Source organism: Vanellus vanellus, assembly GCF_965231255.1.
Source record: "Vanellus vanellus genome assembly, chromosome: 12".
Taxonomy (NCBI): domain Eukaryota; kingdom Metazoa; phylum Chordata; class Aves; order Charadriiformes; family Charadriidae; genus Vanellus; species Vanellus vanellus.
In genome coordinates, this window is record NC_138917.1 from 9441945 (window position 1) to 9462899 (window position 20955).

The window sequence follows — 20955 nt, forward strand, 5'->3', positions numbered from 1 at the left end:
CCTCACTATGGAGGGAGATGGGTCAAACTGGAGGCAGAGGCAGCTGCTCTCCCCGGGCAGTGGCTTCCCTCAGCGGATGGATAAGGTCCCTGCCATCACCTCCCGCATCCCTGGTCCAGCTCCAGCCTCTGTTGTGCTCTCCCAGTGGATGCTGGCAAGAAAAGACAGCGGGAGGCTCACAGCCTTGGATCCCTCCGGATTTACCACCGTCCACAGCAGCCTCAGAAAGGCGCCGAGCAGCAAACGCGTTTGGCAGCTCTGCACCCACCACCGTTGCGCTATGGAACGCCAAAGACCGCAGGCAGCGTTTCACGGTGGGGCTGGAGAGACAGCGATCCAGGTCTCACAAACACACCGGGGGGCTGCAGCGGTCACTCCCTTTTTGCTTTTCTCTTGTTTTGTTTGTTTGTTTGTTTGTCTTTTTAACTGACAAAATACAGTTTTGGGACTGTCTACTCTGAAAAGAGATGCAGGAGGGTCTGGCGAGGGAAGGGGGGGGCTGTTTGGCTCCTATTTCTACTGGCTGCCCTGGTGCAGCTCTAAAGTTTGGTGGTTGATCATGCAGGTTTTATTGCAGCTTGTGTGTGTGTGTGTGTGTGTGTGTGTAGTTTTCTTTTTTTAAGTAGCCCAGCTTCAGTTTCAGGTAGCCCCGGAGGTGGGTTCCTCTCCCTTTCCCACCCGCTCCAGCCTCCGTCTCTGCCACAGCGTGCCGGCCAGGTGGCTATTCGGTGGCCATCTGCTCGATGTGGTCGCTGAGCAGCTTGTATTGCTCTGCAAGGGAGAGAGAAAAGGGTGGTGGGAGAGTGTGGAAGCGTCCTGGCCAGGCAGGTGGGCTCCATCCCTCCGGGACCCCACGAAGGGGCTGCGCATCCCCCGGGCTGGCCCCTACCTTCATCCAAATTGCCGATGGTCGCCTGCTTCTTCAAAAAGTCACTGCAGAGCTTCTTGTTCAGGCCGAACGCCAGCATGTTGTGGATGAAGGTGCTGAGGAAAGACAGAGATGCTCTTGGTGAGGGAAGGGCCAGGTTGCCCTTTCTTCCCCCCACCTTCCTCTTCCTCCCTGCAGCCCCTCGTACCCGGGCACCGGGATGATGCTGGGCTGTGGGAGAGCATGCTAGGTCTCTGTGGTACCCGGATTTGCAACGTAAGGGGGCAGGAGCAGGTCCCAGGGAGAAGCATCAAGCATCCACTTGCACCATAAGGGACATCCCCAGCAGGGGAACATCTGTCAGGTGTCCCACCCACAGCTGGCGAGGACACACCGCCGAGCCCGGCTGCAGGAGGGACGGTCCCCGCGCCCCGCTCACCCCAGCTGCCCGAAGGTGATGTTCTCGTTGAAGCGGAGGCTGTCGTCACGCTCCTCCTGCGTCATGTGGCACCACTTCTCCCTGCAAGGCACAACTCCGTCTGGCACCGCCGTCACCCCGCGACCCACATCCCCCCCACCCCGTCCCCGGGCCACGCTGCCGGAGGACAGCAGGGCACCGAGAGCCCCTCAGCTGCCAGCGCTCCTGCGGCGCTGGAGGAGCTCGGACTCCTGCATCCATCTCTCGCCCTGGGGCAAAGCGAGAGATGCCCCAGGAAAAAGGTCTTCTTCAACCTTGGCTTTCTCCTGAAGGCCCCGATTAAGAGCTAGGATCTAGCATCGGCCTCTCCAGCACAGAGCTTGCGTCTCTCACCTTCGGTGCCATCGCTTCGGCAAGGGGGACGAGCGAGGAAGCAGGGGGGTTTGCAGCTCTTGGGGATGGCCGTCCCAGCAGGGCACCACTGAAGCCCCCCAACCTGGAGGAGGGGGGTACCAGGAGGGTACCGGGCACCTCTCCCGCATCTGCAGCAGGGCTCAAACTCCCCGAGCACCACACAAGCTGCCATCCCCCACTCCGACAGTTTGGGGGGCTCCCGCAACTCTCCCCATGGCCCCACTCAGGAGATGAAGTCCCAAATCCCAGTGCTGCCCGGAGGATGCTCCAGCTCCGCTCCGGCTCCCTCGCAAACGCAACTGCAGCGTTGCCTTAAAGGAAGGGGTTTTTTAAGCTTGAGATATTTGCAACCAACCCGAGGCGGTGGCAGGAGTCCCCATCCCGGTGTCCCGCTTGAGAATAACGCCCGTGTCACAGAAATGTCACCGTGGTGGTGCAGCGCTCGGGTGGTGGCGGGGGGACTCGGTGCATGCACGCCGGGGAAACTACAGCTCCAGGGTGAAGCCAGCCCCCTCCCCAGAACTCAGGTGAGGTTACAGCCAAGGATAAGAGGAGGAAAAGCGAGGAAAACCAAGGATAGGTAGAAGAAAAATAGCTCTATGGAGGAGAAGGAAGAGGAGAGCACCAGGAGCGGACCGCAGCACGCTTGCAGCTGTGTCGGGTGGAAACGGCGGCTGGGAAGAAGGGTGTCTCACAGTAAATTCAGTGAGGTTAGCGCAGCCCCAGAGAGCGTTTGCGATGCTGAAACTGGAAAAGGACGAGCGCTCAGTCAGGCTGAGCCCACGGAGGGGACCCTGTCCTCCCTCAATTCAGCCCAGCCCCGGCGTGCGAAAGCTGCTGAGCTGAGCCTTCGGTCTCCAGGGGTGAGCTGCTTATATCTATAGAGCTCTGGAAACTCATATGATATGTTTAAAGAGATTTTTTTTAAAAAAAAAAAAAAAAAAAAAAAAAGGAAGGTGTAATTTCTCCCAGATAAAGCTTACGATAGCAAATAAAAACCACATCCAAATCTGGAGGCTGAAAAAAAAGGAGAAGAATCAAATTAAGGAACTTTGAAATCTGGAAGCAAAACTTCACAGATCTCACTGGCCCACTCACAGAAGAGGCATGTTTGTAACTACTTTTTTTTTTTTCCTGTCTTTTTATGTTTTTGAGGGAGGAAGGGGAGGAAAAAAAAAAAAATATTATCAAAGCGCCCGAGAAAAATTCGCCGTGCTTCTGGCTTGTTATTGGGGAGTAACACGCCTGAGAAGGGGGAAAGCCCACATGTGGCTCTACTCAAACCCTTTGATCTTTATACCGGCACAGCAGGGCAGGCGCAGCCCCACGGGCTGTGCTAACACCTTGCCCGGATTTTGGCGTGCCCAGGAAAGCCTCGCCGCAGCCGGGCGCTGGCGAGAACCGTGCCGGTGAGATCGGCTGGAATCACTCAGCATCGTTCGTCTTTCAGCAGCAGCGTTTCACCCCGCACAGCTGAACCTGAGCGACGCTCTGCCTGAGCTATATTTAAGTTACCCGTTTGCTGGTGCGTGCCTTAGCCACGTGGAAGATTTACCACCAAGCTTCAAAGAACCCTCGTCCTCTTACCAGTGCCATCACTTGGAGTGATTTGCTCCAAGATCCAATAGCCCCGGCTCCAGCGAGAGAGCAATGACTCTCCCCGCTCCCCAGTCCCAGCTCGGAGCGCGGATGGGGGGCGGCTGCTTTTTAATCTAGGAATGGCAGCACAAAAGTGCATTAAAAAAAAAAAAAAAAAAAAAAAAAAAAAAAGAGGGACCAGCTTTTCCAGCTGGCAAAGGATCCTCAGCACCTCTACGTGGCAGCAGAAGCCAGGAGCAAGCGGGAAGGACAGGAGAGGGGGATGATTTCTCCACAAAGAGAACTCAGTTCATGTCCAAAACCTGCCCGGGGAACCGTTCCCGGCACAAGCCCTCAGCTTCCCCAGCAGCTGGGCATCTGGTTCCCACAGCGAAATAGCACAGCCTGGAACCGGTCAGGTTTCTTTTTAAAAAGAGGAACCGATCTCAACCTTTCTGGCCCTTTTGAGAGGGTGATGCCCATGAAGTCGGACCTCCACCGGCTCTTCCTCCCAGATGGAGAAAGGGCCTTTCAGAGCCCCCCTGAAACGCGTTACCCCCCTCCCCAGGGCAGGATTTGGACCTGAAGTGAGCGTCGGGCTCTGGACGCTAATGCACCGAAGTACGGGGACAGACACACCTCTTCTCCTCTTCCTCCCCAGCGTTCCCTCTGGAGCGGCAGCAGAAACGGGGCCGACAAAAGTGGTGCGTGAAAGATCATGCAAGATAGAGGGATGGAGGGGAAAGGAGAGAAGAAGAGACGGAAGAAGGTTGTTAGAGGCAGAGAGAGGAAAGAGAGAGAAAAAGAGGAGTTTAGTTCTGGTTCCTTCCCCCCATCCCCTGCCCTCCCCACCGAGAGGAGAGGAAACCTCCCCAGCTCTCGCTGCAGCCCCGGGAGGAGACAGCCCGGCCACCCCAGCAATGCCCTGGCCAACCCACAGAGATGGGCACCATCACAAACCGGTCACCGCGGACCCTGCAGACGCCTGCCATGGTCAAGCACCGTCCCTGGCATTTCAAACCCAGCCCGTGGGATGCCAGCCCTTGCCAACCACCTCCTCCTGCCAGGGGTTTTAATCCTCAGTCCAGCAAGCAACATTCCAGTTCACCCAGTTATCCTGTCCAGAGGACTGAGGGGGGGTCACCACCACCTTCCAACCCCCCTGAGATACTCGCAGTACTCCAGGCTGCAGCTCCCAAAGCTCGTTCGTTAGTCGGGCTTGTTTCTGCAGCAGAGGCAGACTCAGCCATCAGATTAATTGAGAAAGGCACTCGGAGCAGAGAGCAGCTGCCGGTGGCGTATGTCCCCGTGAGACATTTGCTGCTGCTAATTTGGGGCTTAATCAAAGCAAATGCAGTTATGGTTACATTACTGTTCAATAGGTTCTTTCAGTGGCTTGCTTGGAAGAAAAGAAAAGCAATAAAGGGGAAAGCAGAGATTGATCAGTGCACTGAGGATGGCAGAGCATCCCATGGCATGAGCCAGGCCTGCCGTGGCTCAGCCCAGGTTTTGGGGAGGATGCAGGAGGGCTGGCTGCGTCAAGAAGTGCCATCACTGCTCAGAAAGGGGCTGTTCAAATGCCTTTGAGCTCAACGACTCCCACCCCGAGAGTTCAAATCCTCAAAGCTCTGCCCAGACACGCAGCGGGATGGTCCGGCTTCGGAGGGGTGAAATTGCGGTCGAGAGAAGAGTGAGTTGCTCAAGCCCTCATGGCAGGTCCGTGGTGGAGCAAGAGATGGGCACGAGCCCAGCGAGCATCTCCCCACCCTTGCACCCCGTGGGATCCCCACACCCGGGCACCCAGATGCTCCCTGCACACAGCCACCCTCCGAAACGAGCAGCCCCTTCCCTTTGCAGGGTTTATCCCAATCCTCCCAGGTCTCAGGGCCGACCACGCTGCCAACCGCAAGATGTTTCCAGTTCTTGTCCTTGCTGGAGTCCCCCACGCAGCACTTCCCCAGCCGGGACCCAGGGCATCCCCTCCCCGTCCGCTGTACCTCCCCAAAGGGCTGCACCGAGCATCTTTTCCCAGATCTGCTTGCAAATGAAGCACCAACAGCCTGAACCCTGGCTGGCTTTGCTGGGCGCACCTCCGGGGCTTTGTTTTTGCAAAAATGATGTAAAACGAGCAAGAAAAACTTCATGCTCCCAAATCCTTAAGAGGATGCAGATCTCACCTGCCTGCCCCACAGCCCAACAGCTTTGCAATCAGGGGCGGAAAGCAGAGTGTTTCCCCATGGTTAGTAATGCTTAGGGCCATCAGGAGCAGGGGGGAACGCCGGGGGGCTGGAGAGGACACAGCGCCTCCTTTTCCCACGGGGACATGTCCTACCTGGTGGTGGGGGACCGCTTCCTGCGCTCGCAGTGCACAGCGTCGAAGAAGGCGGCGTTCCAAAACCGCAGGTTGTGCCTGCAAGGAGGAAGGGAGACGTTGGGGATGGCCACCCCGCATCTCCCCCAGCCTGCCCCTGAGTCCTCCCAGGGCCAAGTTCACCCACTTCCCAGGGGCCAGGAGATGATGCAAGTCTGGCAGACTTGGTCCATTTTTGGGCCAGCTCCTTGTGTGGCTGCAAACACACTCTTACTAGCACAAAGGATGTGCAAAAGCCATGGCCACCGCTTTTAGGGGCGGCAGCAGCTTAAAAGCACTCAGGAACGTTCAGGGGAATGCGTGGGCGAGGAGGACAAATTTCCTCTCCAGGGAGGCCAATGCCGGGCAGAAGCCAGCTCGCCCCAGTAAGGCTTTACCAGATCGGCTGCTGCTTGAGGTGCATGTACAGGTAGATCTTCTCTCCTTTCTTCTCCTCCTCTGGGCTCTGCACGGAAACTGTGGGGACACGAGGTTACATGCCAAATGACTCCCACCTTCCCACCCACGCACAGACTTTGTGCCCTCCCGCCAGCTTGGCGTCCAAACAGCCGTGATGGCAAGGTTTGCAAACCAAATACTCCCCAACTCATCCTCAGCAAGAGGAGGCTTGGCTGCCCTTTGCGGGCAAATATTAGCTCTGATCAAGGTATGGATGTCCCAGAAGGATACTCAAGGGACTGGACCACTGGTTTGGTAGCCACACAGCTACTGGGGGGGGGGGAGACTGGAGCAGCACGAAAGCTCAGAGTCAGTGGATGCCCAAACCACTGCAATCTATGCCACTGAGGACAAGATGCCACAAGATGTCCTTGCGGGTGAGAGCTGTGATTGCTCCAAAGCAAAGAGCTGTGAAGGCTCCTCTGGAGCACTTCTCTAGGAGCTCAGAGGAGACCGCATTGGTCCTTCCTGCCCTTCTCCCCACCCCACAGCTCCGGCAATGCCAGCCGTCATGTAGCACTTCCAACCCTTGCTCCTTCCCCAGGGATGCCTTGACCATGTCTACTTCAGCAATGCTGGTTCTACTCACCCGTCTTCTTCAGCTTCTCCTTTGGTTTGTCCTCACCTTCGCTGTGGCACAGAAATCAGTGTCAGGTCCTGAGAAGCCTGTCCCCCTGACAGCCTATGCAGCAAAACCCCGTTCCCCTTGGCAAGGGGAGCACCTTCATTTGAAAGACCCCCCTGTTCCAATGCGACTGTCCCCGGGGCCAGAAAGGTGGCCAAGAGACCGTGATGTCCATCCCAGTCAGACCTAGCACAGAGATAATGCAGAAGACCAAAAAGCAGCAGCACTGTCTCCTGGAACCACGTATCTCCATGCCCAAGGGACACAGGACTCCCAGACCACGAGATGCTCCATGACCAAAGGAGGAAGCATGGGACCAGGCTAGAGATTGTCTTCCCATGGCCATGATAACCCCTGGCTCATGGTAGCCCTACACCCAGGAGGTTTCTGGCTTGTTCACCTTATGACTGCATACCTCAGCCCACCCTGCCCACCCAACAGAGTGGTACCCACTCGCTCTTTTTGGTGGTAGGACCCTTCAGTTTTGTCTCCAGGCCTCCGAAGAAGCCCTTGACGTTCTCCGTCTTGGCTGATGTGTTTTTCAGCAGTCGTTCTGCGATGTCCTTCTTCTCTGCCAGCCAGCTGTTGGCCGACTTCAGGTACGAGTCAATGCTGCCCATGGGCTTCTCCTTGGCTTCCAAGGGCAGCGCGTGGGTCTTGCCTGCAGGCAAAGTGGCAGGAGCTCAGTTGGCCCCATGGTCCTGGGTGCTGCCAGCTCCTGGGGGACCTGCTTCCAGCCACAAGATGCATTGCAGACACCAGGAGCTAGACAGAAACGGCCCAGACCCCATCCCATCCCAATTCCTGGAGGTCTTTATCCTCCCCCCATTTTGGATAGAAAATCCAGCCCTTGGTGGAGGAGTGACAACCACACACCAAGCAACGAGCCAAGGTGCTTCTGGGCTGGGGGTTTCACTTCACGTGCCCAGGGTTGGGGTATATCTCAGGATGACTGGCTAGAAGCAATGGCAAACCAGCATCAGCGTGAACTGCCACCCCAGTGAGGGTCTCCAGCAGGTTTGCACAGCTTCTGGGCCATGGAGGCTCTTTTCTGCTCAATATCAGAGTCAGCCAGAGCAAGCCAAGCTTGGGTAGCCCTCCATGACCCTTCTCATGCACAGGGCACACTTCACCACCCATCTCCGGCACAAGCAAAGCCCGAGGGCGCAGACACCTCTTACCCATGTAGTAGTAGGTGAAACACATGGTCATAAGGTTCTTAGCAGGGCTGAAGTCATCCATCTGGTGACACCTGACAGGGGGGCAGGATTCAGTGAAGACACCCAGCGATGGCAACTCAAGCAGCCTCATGGCTGCTGCCCCTCCTCGAGCCGGTGGCTCTGATCTCAGGGGCTTTTAGTGGTTGCAACGAAGACCCAACCCCCCCCCCCCCCCCCATCCCCAACTTACTCAAAGAGCACGAGGGCGAACGACTGCATCAGGCGGTAGAAGGTCTGCTCCGAGACGCACTTGGAGTTGCAGCGCTGCAGGCACAAAGCCCGGGGATTAGCACAGCCCTGCGGGGCAGCTGCCTGCCGCAAGCAGCAAGGGCATCCTCAGCATCCCCCCAGCACCCCTCAACCGCCGGGAGGTGGGCAGAGAGCGCAGGTGGTCGGGTCCCCCTCTCAGAGACAGCAGTTTGCCTCTCTGAACTGTTTTTCTCGGAAATAGGACGTTTCTGAGCACCGATGGGATTTGATTTTAAATAAAGCAGACGACTTCCCTCTCACATTGCAGCCAGCGCGTATTTAACTGCCTCGAGATGCATTTATTCACTTCTCTATCTCACTGTACTGAAGTTCCTCCCTTTCCCCAAGTTTCTGCCCTCCAAAACTATTGCTTTGGGCCATGGCTGAATTCCCCCCGGCCTGCGCCTCCCGCCCAGGCTGCCCCAAAGCCCTGACACAGGATCGCCGCTTCTTCGCCCATCTCTCCCCTTACCTGGGCGCTCACATATCTCGCGAACCATTCCCTGCCCTTCCCGTTCTCGCCGCTGCAGAGCTCCCCGAACCTGGCCTTCTCTTCTTGGTCCAAATCCTCTCTGAAATAGGGAAAAAGAAAAAAAAAAAAAAAAATCATTAAAGTCGAGGACGTGGCCGGCATCCCCGTTCCAGCCAGCACAGCTCATCTCCCCCACGTCACCCCTCCTGGCGGCAGCATCCCGGTGCCGGGACGCCGGGAGGAAGGCAGAGGAAGAGGGGAAGGGGAGCATCCATTTTGTCATCCCTCGGCTTACGCTGCTCTTTTGTTCCTCCCCGGCAGGGGGGAAACCAGAGGCAGAGGGAGAAGGGAAGAGCCAAGGACAGCCCGAGCAGAAGCTGAGTTCCAGAGACAGGCGCTCTGCCCCGGAGCAAAACCAACCCCTGTTGCTGCTCGTCATGCTTGCTTTGCTCAATCCTGCCTGACGTGCCGAGCCGCAGCGTTACGGAGACCACAGCGATGGGAGCTGGGAGGGATGCAGGGCTGGGGGGGATGCCCGGGGCTGCCGTGGGGCCCCGGGGCACACACGAGCTGCTGACATTTGTACAAGCAGCAGCAGAGATGCCCAACGGGGGGGGGCGGAGGTGCTGGAGAACCCCGCCACGGCAAGACGGCAGCATGGGAAAGGGGAGAAAGAAGAGGGGAGGGAGGTTGGGGGTGAAGGATGAGCTGGAACGTGCCCGAGAGAGGGGTGAAAGTCAGAGCCCGCGTCCCTCCCTTGGCTCCAATGCCGCATTACGGCGGGGAGCAACAAGCTGCGTTAGCCAAGCACGGGGAAGGACACAAACCAATGCTCCCGGAGTGGGAAAGCAGCCAGATCCCATCCTGCGGGATGTCCCCTGGCAGCAGGCTCAGCGGCACTGGCCGTCCCTGCTCGCTCACCCGCCGGTGAAGATCTTCTCCACGTAGTGCCGCATGAACTCCCGGCACTCGGCCGTCGCCTCGTCCCGGGCTGACTCGGTGCTCTGGCTGGAGGAGAAGGACTCGTTGGAGGACGACCGGCGGTATCCACCCCAGTGCCTGGGAGAGTCACCCATGTCATTCTCACTGTCCGCCGATTCAGTGGCATCACTCTCCTCCCCAGCCACGTCCTCCGCATCCCCCAGGTGCCCGTTGCCGCTGGGGGCAGCGGGAGGAGAGGGCTCCGAGGGGATGCAGGAGGGTGTTTCGGAATCGAAGTCGATGAGGTTCCCTACAGGCACATCCAGAGGGGCTTCCATGGCTCTGCTGGGGGATATGGCGGCGTCGGGGGCACTCACTCCTCGTCCTGTCACCCCTCACTGGGGCGTCGAGGCCATCGCTGGCAGGATGCCTGGGAGGACGGGCTGGCTAAGGCAGGCTGGCCCTTCCGTGGGGGGATGGATTACTGCAGGACATCTGAAAGACAAGGGGAGGACAAGAGTGAGGATAGGGCCCCGTGGAACGACCATGATGGACCTTGGGTAAGGAGACCACAGGCCACCATCTATGCTGTCCCCAGGATGCCCACCAGCGGGGGGGGGGACAGGACAGGGACGCACCGGGCAGACAGAGCTGGCTGTTCTCCATCAGCCACGTGAATAAGCAAAGCCATGCAGTGCTCGTGTGCTTTCTGCACCGTGCAAGTGGGCTTTTCATCCTTTAGCCCAGAGAAGCGACAATTTCAGCCCAAGCTCCATATGCCACATTTGGGATGTGACATCTCTCGCAGCCTGACGGGCAAAGCTGGGCCAGCGCGAGCCAGCGGCTGGCAAACACACTGGTGATTTTCCAAGGCAGCCCTGGAGAAGCATCCTCCTCTCCCCTTCCCTCCTCTCTGCCCACAGGTCTGCCTGACCCCCTCTGGAATTGGGACCATCTCTGGGGTGGAGCATCCCAGTGTTAAACACGCACTGACTTGGTTAAACCGGGAACTGAAAGGGGATGATAAACGCAACAGAAACCATAACGGAGATGTGGACGTAGGGCTCTGGACTGCGATTAGATTAATTAATTTTGGTGTTCCAGAGCGTGCACATCCCAGGCAGTACCGCAGCAGCTGCTCTGCAGCAAAAAGGGGGAAAAGAAGGGGCTGCCCTGAAGCTGCCTCTTCATCAGAGAGTCACTCCTGTCCTTGGGCGAGCGTGTTTCTGCCCCAGGAGATGGCAAGCGATGCCTTCTGAGGAGCGAGCCTGGCACAAGCGGCCCCGCTGCAGCAGCCGGGCACGGGGCCAGCGCAGGGCAAGGCGGCGCGGCACAGGAGCAGGGACAGCAGCACGGGTAAAGCGGTGACAACCCCAGGGCAGCACCATGGCAGCGCCTCCCCAGCCCTGCTGCCTTCAAGGCAACTGACCCTGGTTCACAGGCAAAAAAAAAACCAAACCAAACCCACCCAGATTTCTTTCGGCTCAAAGACCGGCATACGCCAAAGGACCAATGTCCAGCTCCTCTGACAAAAAGGAGTTCAAAATGAAAACGAATCCGAAGCGTTTCACCAAACAGAGCACGCTGTCCCAGCTCAGGGGCTGGGGAAATATCCCCTCGGCTGCGGGAGGAGCAGCTCGCCCAGCACCTCCTCCCCAGGACCCCTTTGGGTCAGTGGGGTGCGGTGGGGTGAGGACAGAGAGGGAGGCACAAGGCTGCATCCTCCCTGAGCATCAGACAGCTCATCACCCTAGCTGGGGAAAGCCCCTGTCACCCGGGTCCCCGGGGCTGCGAGACGGCAGGGACAGAAAGGAAAGTCGCCGAGGGCGGCAGAAACTCGTGCGCCCACACGCACCCAACACCGAGCGGTCACCTCCCCCCCCTCCGCTGGCACCCCGCTCTCCCGAACCCCGAACCCCGCTCTCACCCCGCACATACCTAAACCCGCGTCCCTGGGGAGAGCCGCCGGGACACCGCTGCAGGCAGCGCGCCGCCGAGCGCATCGGCCGTAGGGCGGCGAGGAGCAGCCCAGCGGCTGCGGCGCGGGAGGGACTGGCAGCGTGCCCGTGGGGACCCAGCCAGCTGCGTCCCGGCTCGGCCCCCGCCGTGGGCAGCGTGACCCCCCCTCCAACCAGCCCCTCCGGCTGTAGGGACCACACTGCGCTTCATCCATCTGAAGCACAAAAGGCAGCTGCAAAATCCCTTTTTTTGCGGGGATGGAGCGGGGAGCTCCTCTGCCAGCCCCTCCAGCACCTGCAGTTGGGGCTCAGAGCTGCCTCCTCACATCGCTGCCAGCGCCAACTCGTTTCCGACCATCCCGGGCTGTGTTTTAACAGGAGGGAGGCCAGGACGCACGGGATGGACCGTCACACAGCTGTGCTTTGCGGCATGTGCCTCCCTCCCTCCTTCAGTTGTAACTTGGTTTTTTCCCCTGCACAGCGTTCGGGAGTGTGCCTGGAAGCAGAAGGTGGCCGACCTGCGAACGGCGCTGCCAGAGAATACCTTTTGAGAATATTTTCTCAGTTCTACGCTTAATGGGAGGGAATTGGTGGGGACAAAATCCGCCTGCCCAGGTAATCACCGCTGCATGAGTGCGACAGCCAAAAAAGTCCCGTCTGAAAGATTCTGTGCAGGTACCCTGTGAGCTGGGCGCTCCTCGGCATGTGAAGAGTCCCAGATGTCCCCTTTCACATGGATCCTGTAAAGAAATTGCAGAAATTCCTCTACCAGGTGGGCATCCATCCCCACCAGAATTGCTCCCACTGAGTGACTCGGGGAGATGACAGCGTTTCGGCACTGGTAGTTTGCAAACGGGTTGGGGGGTGGAGGGGGGGGGGTGCAAAGCCCATCCGAGAGCCGCCGATGAGCCCCCCCGCCCCGTGCCCAGCCTGCCCTCGGGCTGCCGCCCCTCCTGCGCACGGCGGAGCGGAGAGCTTTGCAGGGGCTGCCCCAAGCGACACGCTGCTTAGGAGCAAGGCACGGCCAAAATTAAGGGAGTTCCAGCTCTAGAAAACAAATATAAATGAAGATGCGTCGCTCAGACATCAGCTCCGGCTCTGGGCAGGTCTGTCCTGCCCCAAAAACCCAGCGCCGGCGCACCAGCAGTATAGGGGAGAGGCAGCCACGTCCAAGAAAATTTATTTCTCCAGGCATCACCAGAAAGAAAACCGGACTATGCTGGGGCAGTGGTGGCCCCTGGCTCTGCTTCGGGCCGTGCCTGCGCCCAGGAGGGAGGGAGAGGCAACCCCGAGCTCTCTCTGCCAGATGTGCGCAGCAGGCCGATGGCATCGCTGCCCGGCCAAACCTCTGCCCGTCCCCTCCAGGCAGCGGTTCGCAGGAGCTCACACGCAGCTCTCGGCGCACCCCACTGCCCCAAAAACTGCTCTAAAACACATCAACCCATATTTTCCCGGCATCCCTCGCCCTCTTCTCCACGAGAGAGGGCTTGGGGTGCAGGCTGGGCGAGACCCCAGGGCTCACGGCGGGCGTAAGCAGCGGTGCGAGCTCAGCAGAAGCCTGGCCAGCACTGCGGGCACCATTAGGAAGCGCATTCTGCTCGCGGAAGGCCAGAAAGGGTTTAACCACTTGCTGACGAGCTCACGATAAAGCCCTGCCCTTGAACGAAGGCCACAAAACATATTTTAAGGCGCCGGCAGCTGCTGTGGGTGCTCAGGCTTCCCAGGCATACCTGCCACCTCCAAGGTTGTTGGCTTCTCAGCATGGAGCCCAGAAGAGCTTCAAAAACAAAACCAGCCTCAAACTCAGCCCCACACCCACTCCACAACCCAGTCATTGCAAAACAAATCCAGGAAACGAATAGCCAAAATACAAACCAAGAGCCCCGGGTCCCACAACCTGAGCGCTCGGCTCCGTCCACACGTGGACATCAGCTCAGCTACACATCCCACCACGGCCCAGGCACAGCCTGGGGGATCCCGCTCCTGCCTTGCCACTGCTGGGTCAAGTTTGAGAGCAAATGAAAGCTCTGGACTAAAAAGGGGCTTTTTGACTGCTTGGGAGTCTTACTACAACATCACGAGCTTCAGCATCATCACGAGCTTCAGCATCATCACGAGCTTCAGCATCATCACGAGCTTCAGCGTCTTTCAGGTCCTGCAGCTCCTGGGCTGACTTTAACCACGAAGCTCATCCAGACAGACAAGGTAGCGCATAGCTGACTACTGGCTTTCTTGCAAGCAAGCCTCTTCCAGCGCATCTGTATTCCCCATGGACACCTGGCGTACAACAAATCCACGTCTTCCCGCTGGAGACAACAGCCCGGGAATATCACCAGTGAAGAAAGAGTTGGCTGGAGCCACACGTGGAGACACCACAGGAAACCCATGGTGCCCTAAAACTTTGGAAAAGGCTTGTTTTTGCTAAAAAGAAATGCTGGGGTAGATCTGAATGATGCACCTATAGATGCACATACCCCGCAAGCAGCTTTCATCCATGACCTGCCTTTGAATCCAGCATTTCTGCTGGTTCCACAACCAGGGAACTGCCCAGTTTTGTCGCTTCCTCCACCTGCACCAACCCCTGCCGTGTCTCAGCTCTCTAAGAAGGGGGAAAAACCCACCGACCCCCCCCAGCATGTGTGCACTGCGAGAACTGTGGGTGGTGGGACCCGCCGTGCCTGGGTACCCATGGGTCACACTGCTGCCAGCACTGGGAGATGAACAAAACCAAGTTGGTTTGTGCAGCTCCGAGCCCTGGTGCTGCCGGCGGGTCAGTGCCCTGAGGAATTAGGCAGGGAGGGATGGGAAACGCCATGGGGCTCTGCCTCGAGACAGGCATGTGCAAGCAAGGTGTTTAAATCCAGTGCTGGGAGAGGAAGGGAGGTGCGAGGAGCTGGGATGGCGAGCAATGGAGCTGGGGGTGAGGGCGGACCTTTTTTCTGCCCTGTTTCAGAGGAATGTCACAGCTTTGCCATCCTCCTTCCACCCTGGTCCCAGCGCATGCTTTCCGAGGGACAGGACCACCCCAGTCTGGGCTTGCAGTTGAATTCCTTCTTCTCTTCGCAAAGCCTGGGGAAATGACATGCAGGAGCAAAAAAAAAAAAAAATCACCCCGAAAGCCTCACTGAGTGACGCTGAACTGGGACCCACAGGACCGAGACCGGAGAAGAGCGATGATAAAGAACACGACACAGCCTGGCTTTAAGCACAGCCCTTGGGGACCCTCTGTGCTCATGTGCCACTGCCGGCGCCGGTGCAAGAAATACACCCAGGGCGTGATGCTCACCCCTAGGCGAGAGCATTGCTCCACCCCGGCGACCGTCATTACCTTGTGAGACGAGTGGCCTGGCCAAGGCGACACAGTAAACCCAAAAATCCCCCTCCCGCCAGTACCACGGACCCCATCGTCCCACCCAAACCCAGCGGACCCTTGGAGCAGCTCGCTCTCTGTGCCAGCAGGCTGTGTCCCCACGCCACGGGGCGTCCTGGCAAGGCAAGCCTGTGTTTTCCAGGGAATTCAGGATGAGATGCCTTCTCCCAGCATCCCTAAAAACTGTGCGGAGTCTCCCCTTGGAGCTTTTTACAGGTCTGCTGCAAGACCTCAGCAATTCACTCCCGGGAAGCAGGACACAATCCCAGTTTGCCGCGATGGAAATCCCAGTGGGGAGTGGGAGTCAGCCAGCGTCTCACCCAGCTCTCCCCGCTCCACGGGCACAGGGCTTGGCCCCCTGCGAGCCCCTGTCCACCCCGTCCCCAGAGCCGGGTGACAGACTCGGCTAATCCTCGTTATCAGCTCAGGCTGTGGGCGGCATCCTGTATAACGACAGCGCTCAGACCCACACTCGCATCTGCGTCCTACGTGGAGACGGTGCTCCAGCCTGGAGCTGTCGGGGGTGATTAAAAACTGTAATTAAAATGAAGAAACCTCTGGCTGTCTTCTTGTAGCTACAAGAGTACATCCCTCCAACCCCCCTGCTCCCCGGGTGCTGGGACGGCACCCAAACACGTAGTGCAGGCGCTCTTCAAGTCCCTGGGGACGTTCAGCCCATTTTGCATCCCCCACTAGAGATGCTGCTCTGGGGAAGGGGAAATTACACAATTAAATATTCTTGCAAGACTCGGCTTGGCAGCCCGGAGGGGACAGCTCTGCTCCTTCAGCTGCCACACGCCGACACAGCCGCAAGCTCCACCAAGATCTCCAGCAGCACATCCGCCCCGTGCCAAGGGCTACGGTTGTCCCGCCGCTGCTCAGAGCCAGGGGAGCTGTGCCAGGGCCAGAGAGATGCTCCCGCAGCGCGTGGGCGGCATCGTGCCCTGGCAGCAGCAGGGCTTGGTCTCGCGCTGCAGCGGAGGAGGTTTTAAACACGTCCCACATCTCCGTTTCCCGGCCACGTCAGGGGACGTGTCCTCCCTAACCTGCAGGAAAGGGGACAGTGCGTTGTTACCTCCTCTCACCGAATGTCCTGCTGCCCCGGAGAGGACACAGCCCCTATGAGGGGGTGGAGGGAAGGGACACGGGGTGTCATTGCTGCCAGAGGGACAGGGCAAAGTGTCATTTCCCAGCGCTGGCACTTTTCCAGGCTGCAGCCCGCCACGGCGAGCCACGCGTGTCTCACCCACCCCGTGCACGACACCCCCACGAACACATCCAGGAGGTCCCTCGCAGACCCGGGCTCGCATTGCCCACCCCGCAGCCGGACCGAGGCGTCCGACACGGGCACGCCGCTCGCGCTGCGGCCGCCGCAGCAGCTGCGGGTACTCGCCCTCCCCGGGGAGACCGCGCAGCCCCCCCACCTCCATTGCACCCGGGGGTCCGTCCCGGCAAAGCAGCTCGGCACCGGTGAGCGGTGCCGCGGCGGGCGCTGGGCCAGCCTGGCAGGGCTCCGCAAAGGCACCGCGGGCAAAGCTTTGTTTCTGCCAAGGAAAACTCCCTGTGCCGTAAGGGAACAGCCTGTTTCCTCCAGGGGAACTGGTCAGTCTTGTTCCCCCGCGTCTCTCCCACAGCGTGAACACCCCGGGAGCGGGGTCACAGCTGGAGGACGCAGTGCCGGATCCCCCAAACCAGCCTAAAGCCGAAGGTACGGCACCTCTCCCTCCTCCCGAAGCGCCCCACAAACGTTTCAACGCACAAACCTCCTTGCTTAAACAAGCCCTGGGACTTGGAGAAGCTGAAACTCCCCCACACCGAGTTTTGCTTGTCCCCGTTGCGGATCCGCTGTGCTCCCTGCGCTGGCAGCGAGGACGCGCTCCCCGTTTTGTCGGGGCGTAAGCCGCGTCCTCGCCGTCCTTACCCCGACCACAGATGGTGCCCGGCCACTCCGCCGGCTGAGAAGTTACAGCCTCTGCAACTTAATAAAAATGATTCCCCGAATACCAGGGAGGCTGTGAGCTGAGACCTGCGCTCCGCTGTGCTTGTGCGAGCAGAGCAGAGACCGCCCGCACTCGGTGCATGCCAGAATCAACACCCAGGGCTGCAGTGAGATGGGGAGAACCGGAGAGTGGGGCGAGAGCCCCCGCAGCTGGTGTCCCATCCCCTGGCAGCCCCTGATGCGGGTTTTTCGGCGGGTGATGTGAACACCGTTGGTCCCCTGGGTCTCCTCCCCAGCGGGGGCTCTTCCCCTGGCCCCAGCATCGCTGCGCGGGGCTCTGCTGCCTGCCGGGGCGGGCAGACGCAGGCAGGACCCCTCCGCTTCTCAAAGCCAGCATTAACCCACACGGGTCGCTTTCCAAAACCATTAATAACGGGGCCGTTTCAAGCCAATCTGAAACCCAGCAAGCTCCCAACTTGCCCCGCTTTGCAAAGAGCCCTTTCTTCCTGCTGCCATCAGACACCAGATGGCAGCTCCCCGTTCGCCTGGACTTTAGAAGAGAAATAAATGTCTCTTGAATAGACCTGCGCTGCGGAACACCGGCTTTTGTGCCGAGCAGCAGCGGCTTCTCCTTTAACGCTCGCCAGCAGCCCGGCTTTCACCCCCCCCCCCCCTCCCGCCAGGCACACGCATCCCCAGGGAAGCCCTGAAACCGAGCTATTTATTCCGCAATTCCTATTTCCACCGGGCAAAATTTCACCCAGGGACCCCCGGGGGCCGGGCTGTATTTTGGAAACGAGCTCCCTGAAAGGCACGGGAGGGTTTCCCCTGCCCTCAACACACTCAGCTCCCCCCCATTCCCCGAACCACACTCCCACGGGAGATGCTGCATCCCGCCTCCGCTGCTGGGTTCGTGGTTAAAGACGCAGCCGGCACAGCAGCGCGGCCGAAGCCTTTTGGTGATGGAGCCCAGGGACCCGCGGGATGCCCGGGGACCCTCCATCCTCCCCGGGAGAGGATGAACGCATCCGACCGATGGGCTGAGTCTAAAGAGAGGATGGCGACGCCTCGGCGGCTGGGCCGTGAGAAACGGGTTATCCCCTCCCAGCGTGAGACGGGGAAGGATAACGGATTAAACCTCAGCGGGGGGAGACGGTGCCGCCGCGCCGAGGCCTGTCCTTGTGCGGGGTCACAGCAGGGCTGGTGTCCCCGGGGTCGCTGCCATCCCTCCCTCCCCTGGTTTTTACCTGCACCCAGGAGCCTCGGCGCACCTTCGCTCGCCGGCGGGTCAGCGGCATCCGGCGAGGCTGGGTCCAGCGTGGCCAGCACGCCGGGGAGCAGCCGATGCAGGCGACGACGTGGGGACGATGCGATCCCTCCCTCCGGAGCTCAGGCGCATCGCGTCCCCCCCGGGGGTGCCCACGCAGGCACGCACGGCTGCGCGCAGAGCCCGGCTGGCTGCGGCGCCGGCTCGGAGGAACGGGAAGGAAAAGGCTCATTGTGTCATTTCGCCACGGTTTTTACGGCCGGCCGAGCGCGGCCGTCTCCCGAGAGCCGTGCCCCTGCCAGAGCGCTTGCCTTGCCTTGCGGCGGGATTCTCATCGCCCCCATCCCCCCACCCCCAAACAGCTTGTCCAAGCCCCTGCGCACGCAGCCATCCGAAATATTAAATAAAATTAGGGAGGTCCTCATCAAAGGGGAATTCTCCAGCCCTTTCTCTCGCCTTGAGCTGGTTTTTAAGCCTCCCCATCACTCAGAGCCCTGAGGATTGTGAGCTACCTGCTCTGCTCCTCCCCGGATGAGACACTCCAGGGGAAAAAAATACCTGTGGAGATGAGAGGGAGAAAAGCCCCAGCGGGGAGGAGAAGCCGGGTGAGAGCAGGCGGTGCAGTATGCGGCGGGACAAGGGCAGCACTCGGGGGAATTATTGCTTGCTCGGAGGGCAGCATCGGTGAAGTCCAGCTTCTCCCCTGGCACCACTGGAGAAAAAGCTCCAGGGGTTTTGTGGCAAGAGATGGGAGAGAGGGAAAGGGCGAGACCCCTGGGAGGGATGTCCCAGAGGGGGTGTTACATGCCCAAGTGGCAATTTTGGGGTGCTTATGACAGGGAGTCTCTGATACCAAGAGAAGCAAACAACCATGTAGAGGAGACCACCAACCCCTTCACCTCCACCCTTGCCAGCGTCTGCCAGGGCATCTCAGCCCTCCCGAAAGGACCCTGTCACTTGGCCAGCCCCTGCCCACATTAACCAAACAGGTCTCCAAAAGAGGGGTGCTTTGGGGGAGCGATGGCCCCCCCAGCTCTGCAGCACTGCCCAGGCAGTGGCACGCACCTGGTGACAGCGAGGGGATGCTGGAAACCCCTCCGCATCAGCATGGCATCCCCGATCCTGCTATCTTCCCTGCTCCAGCATCACTCCGACCTAAAGCAGAGCCCCTTTCCATACTCCTGTATCAGAGCATCCTTCACGGGCAGGGCGACGACCATCATTGACCTGTCATGCCCCGGAGGACCAGCAGCAATAGCCAGTCCTGCTCTACCAGGCTCGGCTGTAACGTCAGCATCTTCCTCCTCAGGAGATGCTGTTGGAGGGACAGCCCGTGAGCAGCACAAACCCAGAGAAATAATGCTGGGACTGGTGCTGAGGGGACTGCGGCATCCCCGACACAGCCTGGCCAAACCCAGATGCACAAGGGCACTCTTGGAAGAGAGTCAAAAGCCTTCCTATGGCTTTTCAGTCCTTTCGAGCCATGCAGGGGTGAGAGAGATGGGTGAGTCACTCCTGCCACGGAGCATCCTCATCAGGAGAGCTCAGATGGAGCCAATTAGTGTGAAATTGCTCAACGCCCTGTCCGTCCCCGCGTGGAGGGGATGCTGCCTGCCCCCCGCACACATCAGCAGCAGCCCACGGAGGCAACAACGCGTTTGTAACACAAAGTTTGAGCTCAGCAGAAATCCAAGAGCATTACTAATTGACTGTCTGCTGAGGGTGATTATTATAATTAAGTCAGACTTCAGAAATTGCAAGTGACATGTAAAAACACATCCCAGATCCCCAATTTTTATGTAATGTGATGGTGAGGGTTTAACCGCCTTCCCCTTGCTGGCTTTTGCTGGTTGGGTTTTCACGGGGAAGCCCGATCTATAAAACACGACTTGCAGGTTGTGTTTTTCATCTGTCGCTTCCACTGTTGACCTTGGGTTCGCACCGGAGCGCGGGAGACGGAAACCCCGGCGATGCGCCGGCAGGCACCCTCCCGGCGCCGAACCAAACCCAGCTTCCAGCACCGGGATGGGAGACGGGCAGTTTTGTGCCTGCTCCATCTGCTTCGGTAACTCACAGCCCTCCCCAGGAATGATTCACCTTAACGAGGAAAGGAGAGGCCCCGGGGCTGCTCGCCGGGGCGCCGGGAGAGCATCCGCCCCGTGACTGTGCCGTGGCACACCGCCTCGCCTGGAAGCGGCCAAGGACCAGGTCTCCCCCAAGGTTCAGGTGGGTTATTAACCCTCCTGCGCCCGTATGAGACGTTCCAGACTTTCCAAGCAGCTTTTTCATGGTGGTACCCCCCAAAAACACCTTCCTGGGAGAGCAGCTGCTTGGCGAGACGGAGGGACCCCATTCCCCAGCTCCATCCCCAGCCGAGACCCATCTCCCACCACGTTGGCAGCCGCATCCAACCCCCCCAGCACCCACCTCCCTCCTCGGTGCGTTTGCAGGGAGCCCGTGGGCACCCGCAGACCCACCGGGGCGCTGGGACACCGGCTGCAGCTCTGCCCCCGCACTGACGTGGGTATTCATCACTCCATTCCCCTTTTTTTGCAGACAAAGGCTCCGGGGGCGGCTGTGTCTGTCGCACACGATAAGTGGCCTATTTTCTTTCCCCGATCACAACACGGCACGACTCCAGCAGTAGGCGGGCGCCGCCAGACAGCCAAGCTCACATCTGCCGGGGACAGTTCTCCAGCACCGGCAGGGAGGAGGAATCGGCGCTGAGCAGCGGGTGACATGCCCGCCTCCTCGGCAGCTACAAGGGGAAGCACCTCTTTTGGGGAAGTTACTAAAGTATTGGGCAATTTTTTGCTTCACGCCCTTGAGCAAAAAGCCGCCCAGGAG

The 20955-nt window shown here is 59.3% G+C and overlaps 1 protein-coding gene across 2 annotated transcripts; it reads right to left on the reverse strand.

Moving 5' to 3' along the window:
* Positions 1–202: 202 nt before the first annotated feature.
* On the reverse strand, positions 203–20711 carry KIAA0513. Of its 2 annotated transcripts, XM_082489276.1 has the most exons (13): positions 20586–20711; positions 9575–10069; positions 8654–8753; positions 8123–8196; positions 7894–7964; positions 7166–7373; positions 6677–6717; positions 6027–6105; positions 5611–5688; positions 3918–3947; positions 1308–1388; positions 890–984; positions 203–771 (listed from the first exon to the last, which is right to left on the reverse strand). In XM_082489276.1, exons 2-13 carry the CDS (start codon positions 9910–9912, stop codon positions 722–724), a joined length of 1245 nt encoding a protein of 414 aa, XP_082345402.1. In that variant the 5' UTR covers positions 9913–10069; positions 20586–20711; the 3' UTR covers positions 203–721. The 2 variants fall into 2 exon arrangements, with proteins under 2 accessions (XP_082345402.1, XP_082345403.1); XM_082489277.1 differs by lacking the exon at positions 3918–3947.
* Between the last annotated feature and the right edge of the window lie 244 nt (positions 20712–20955).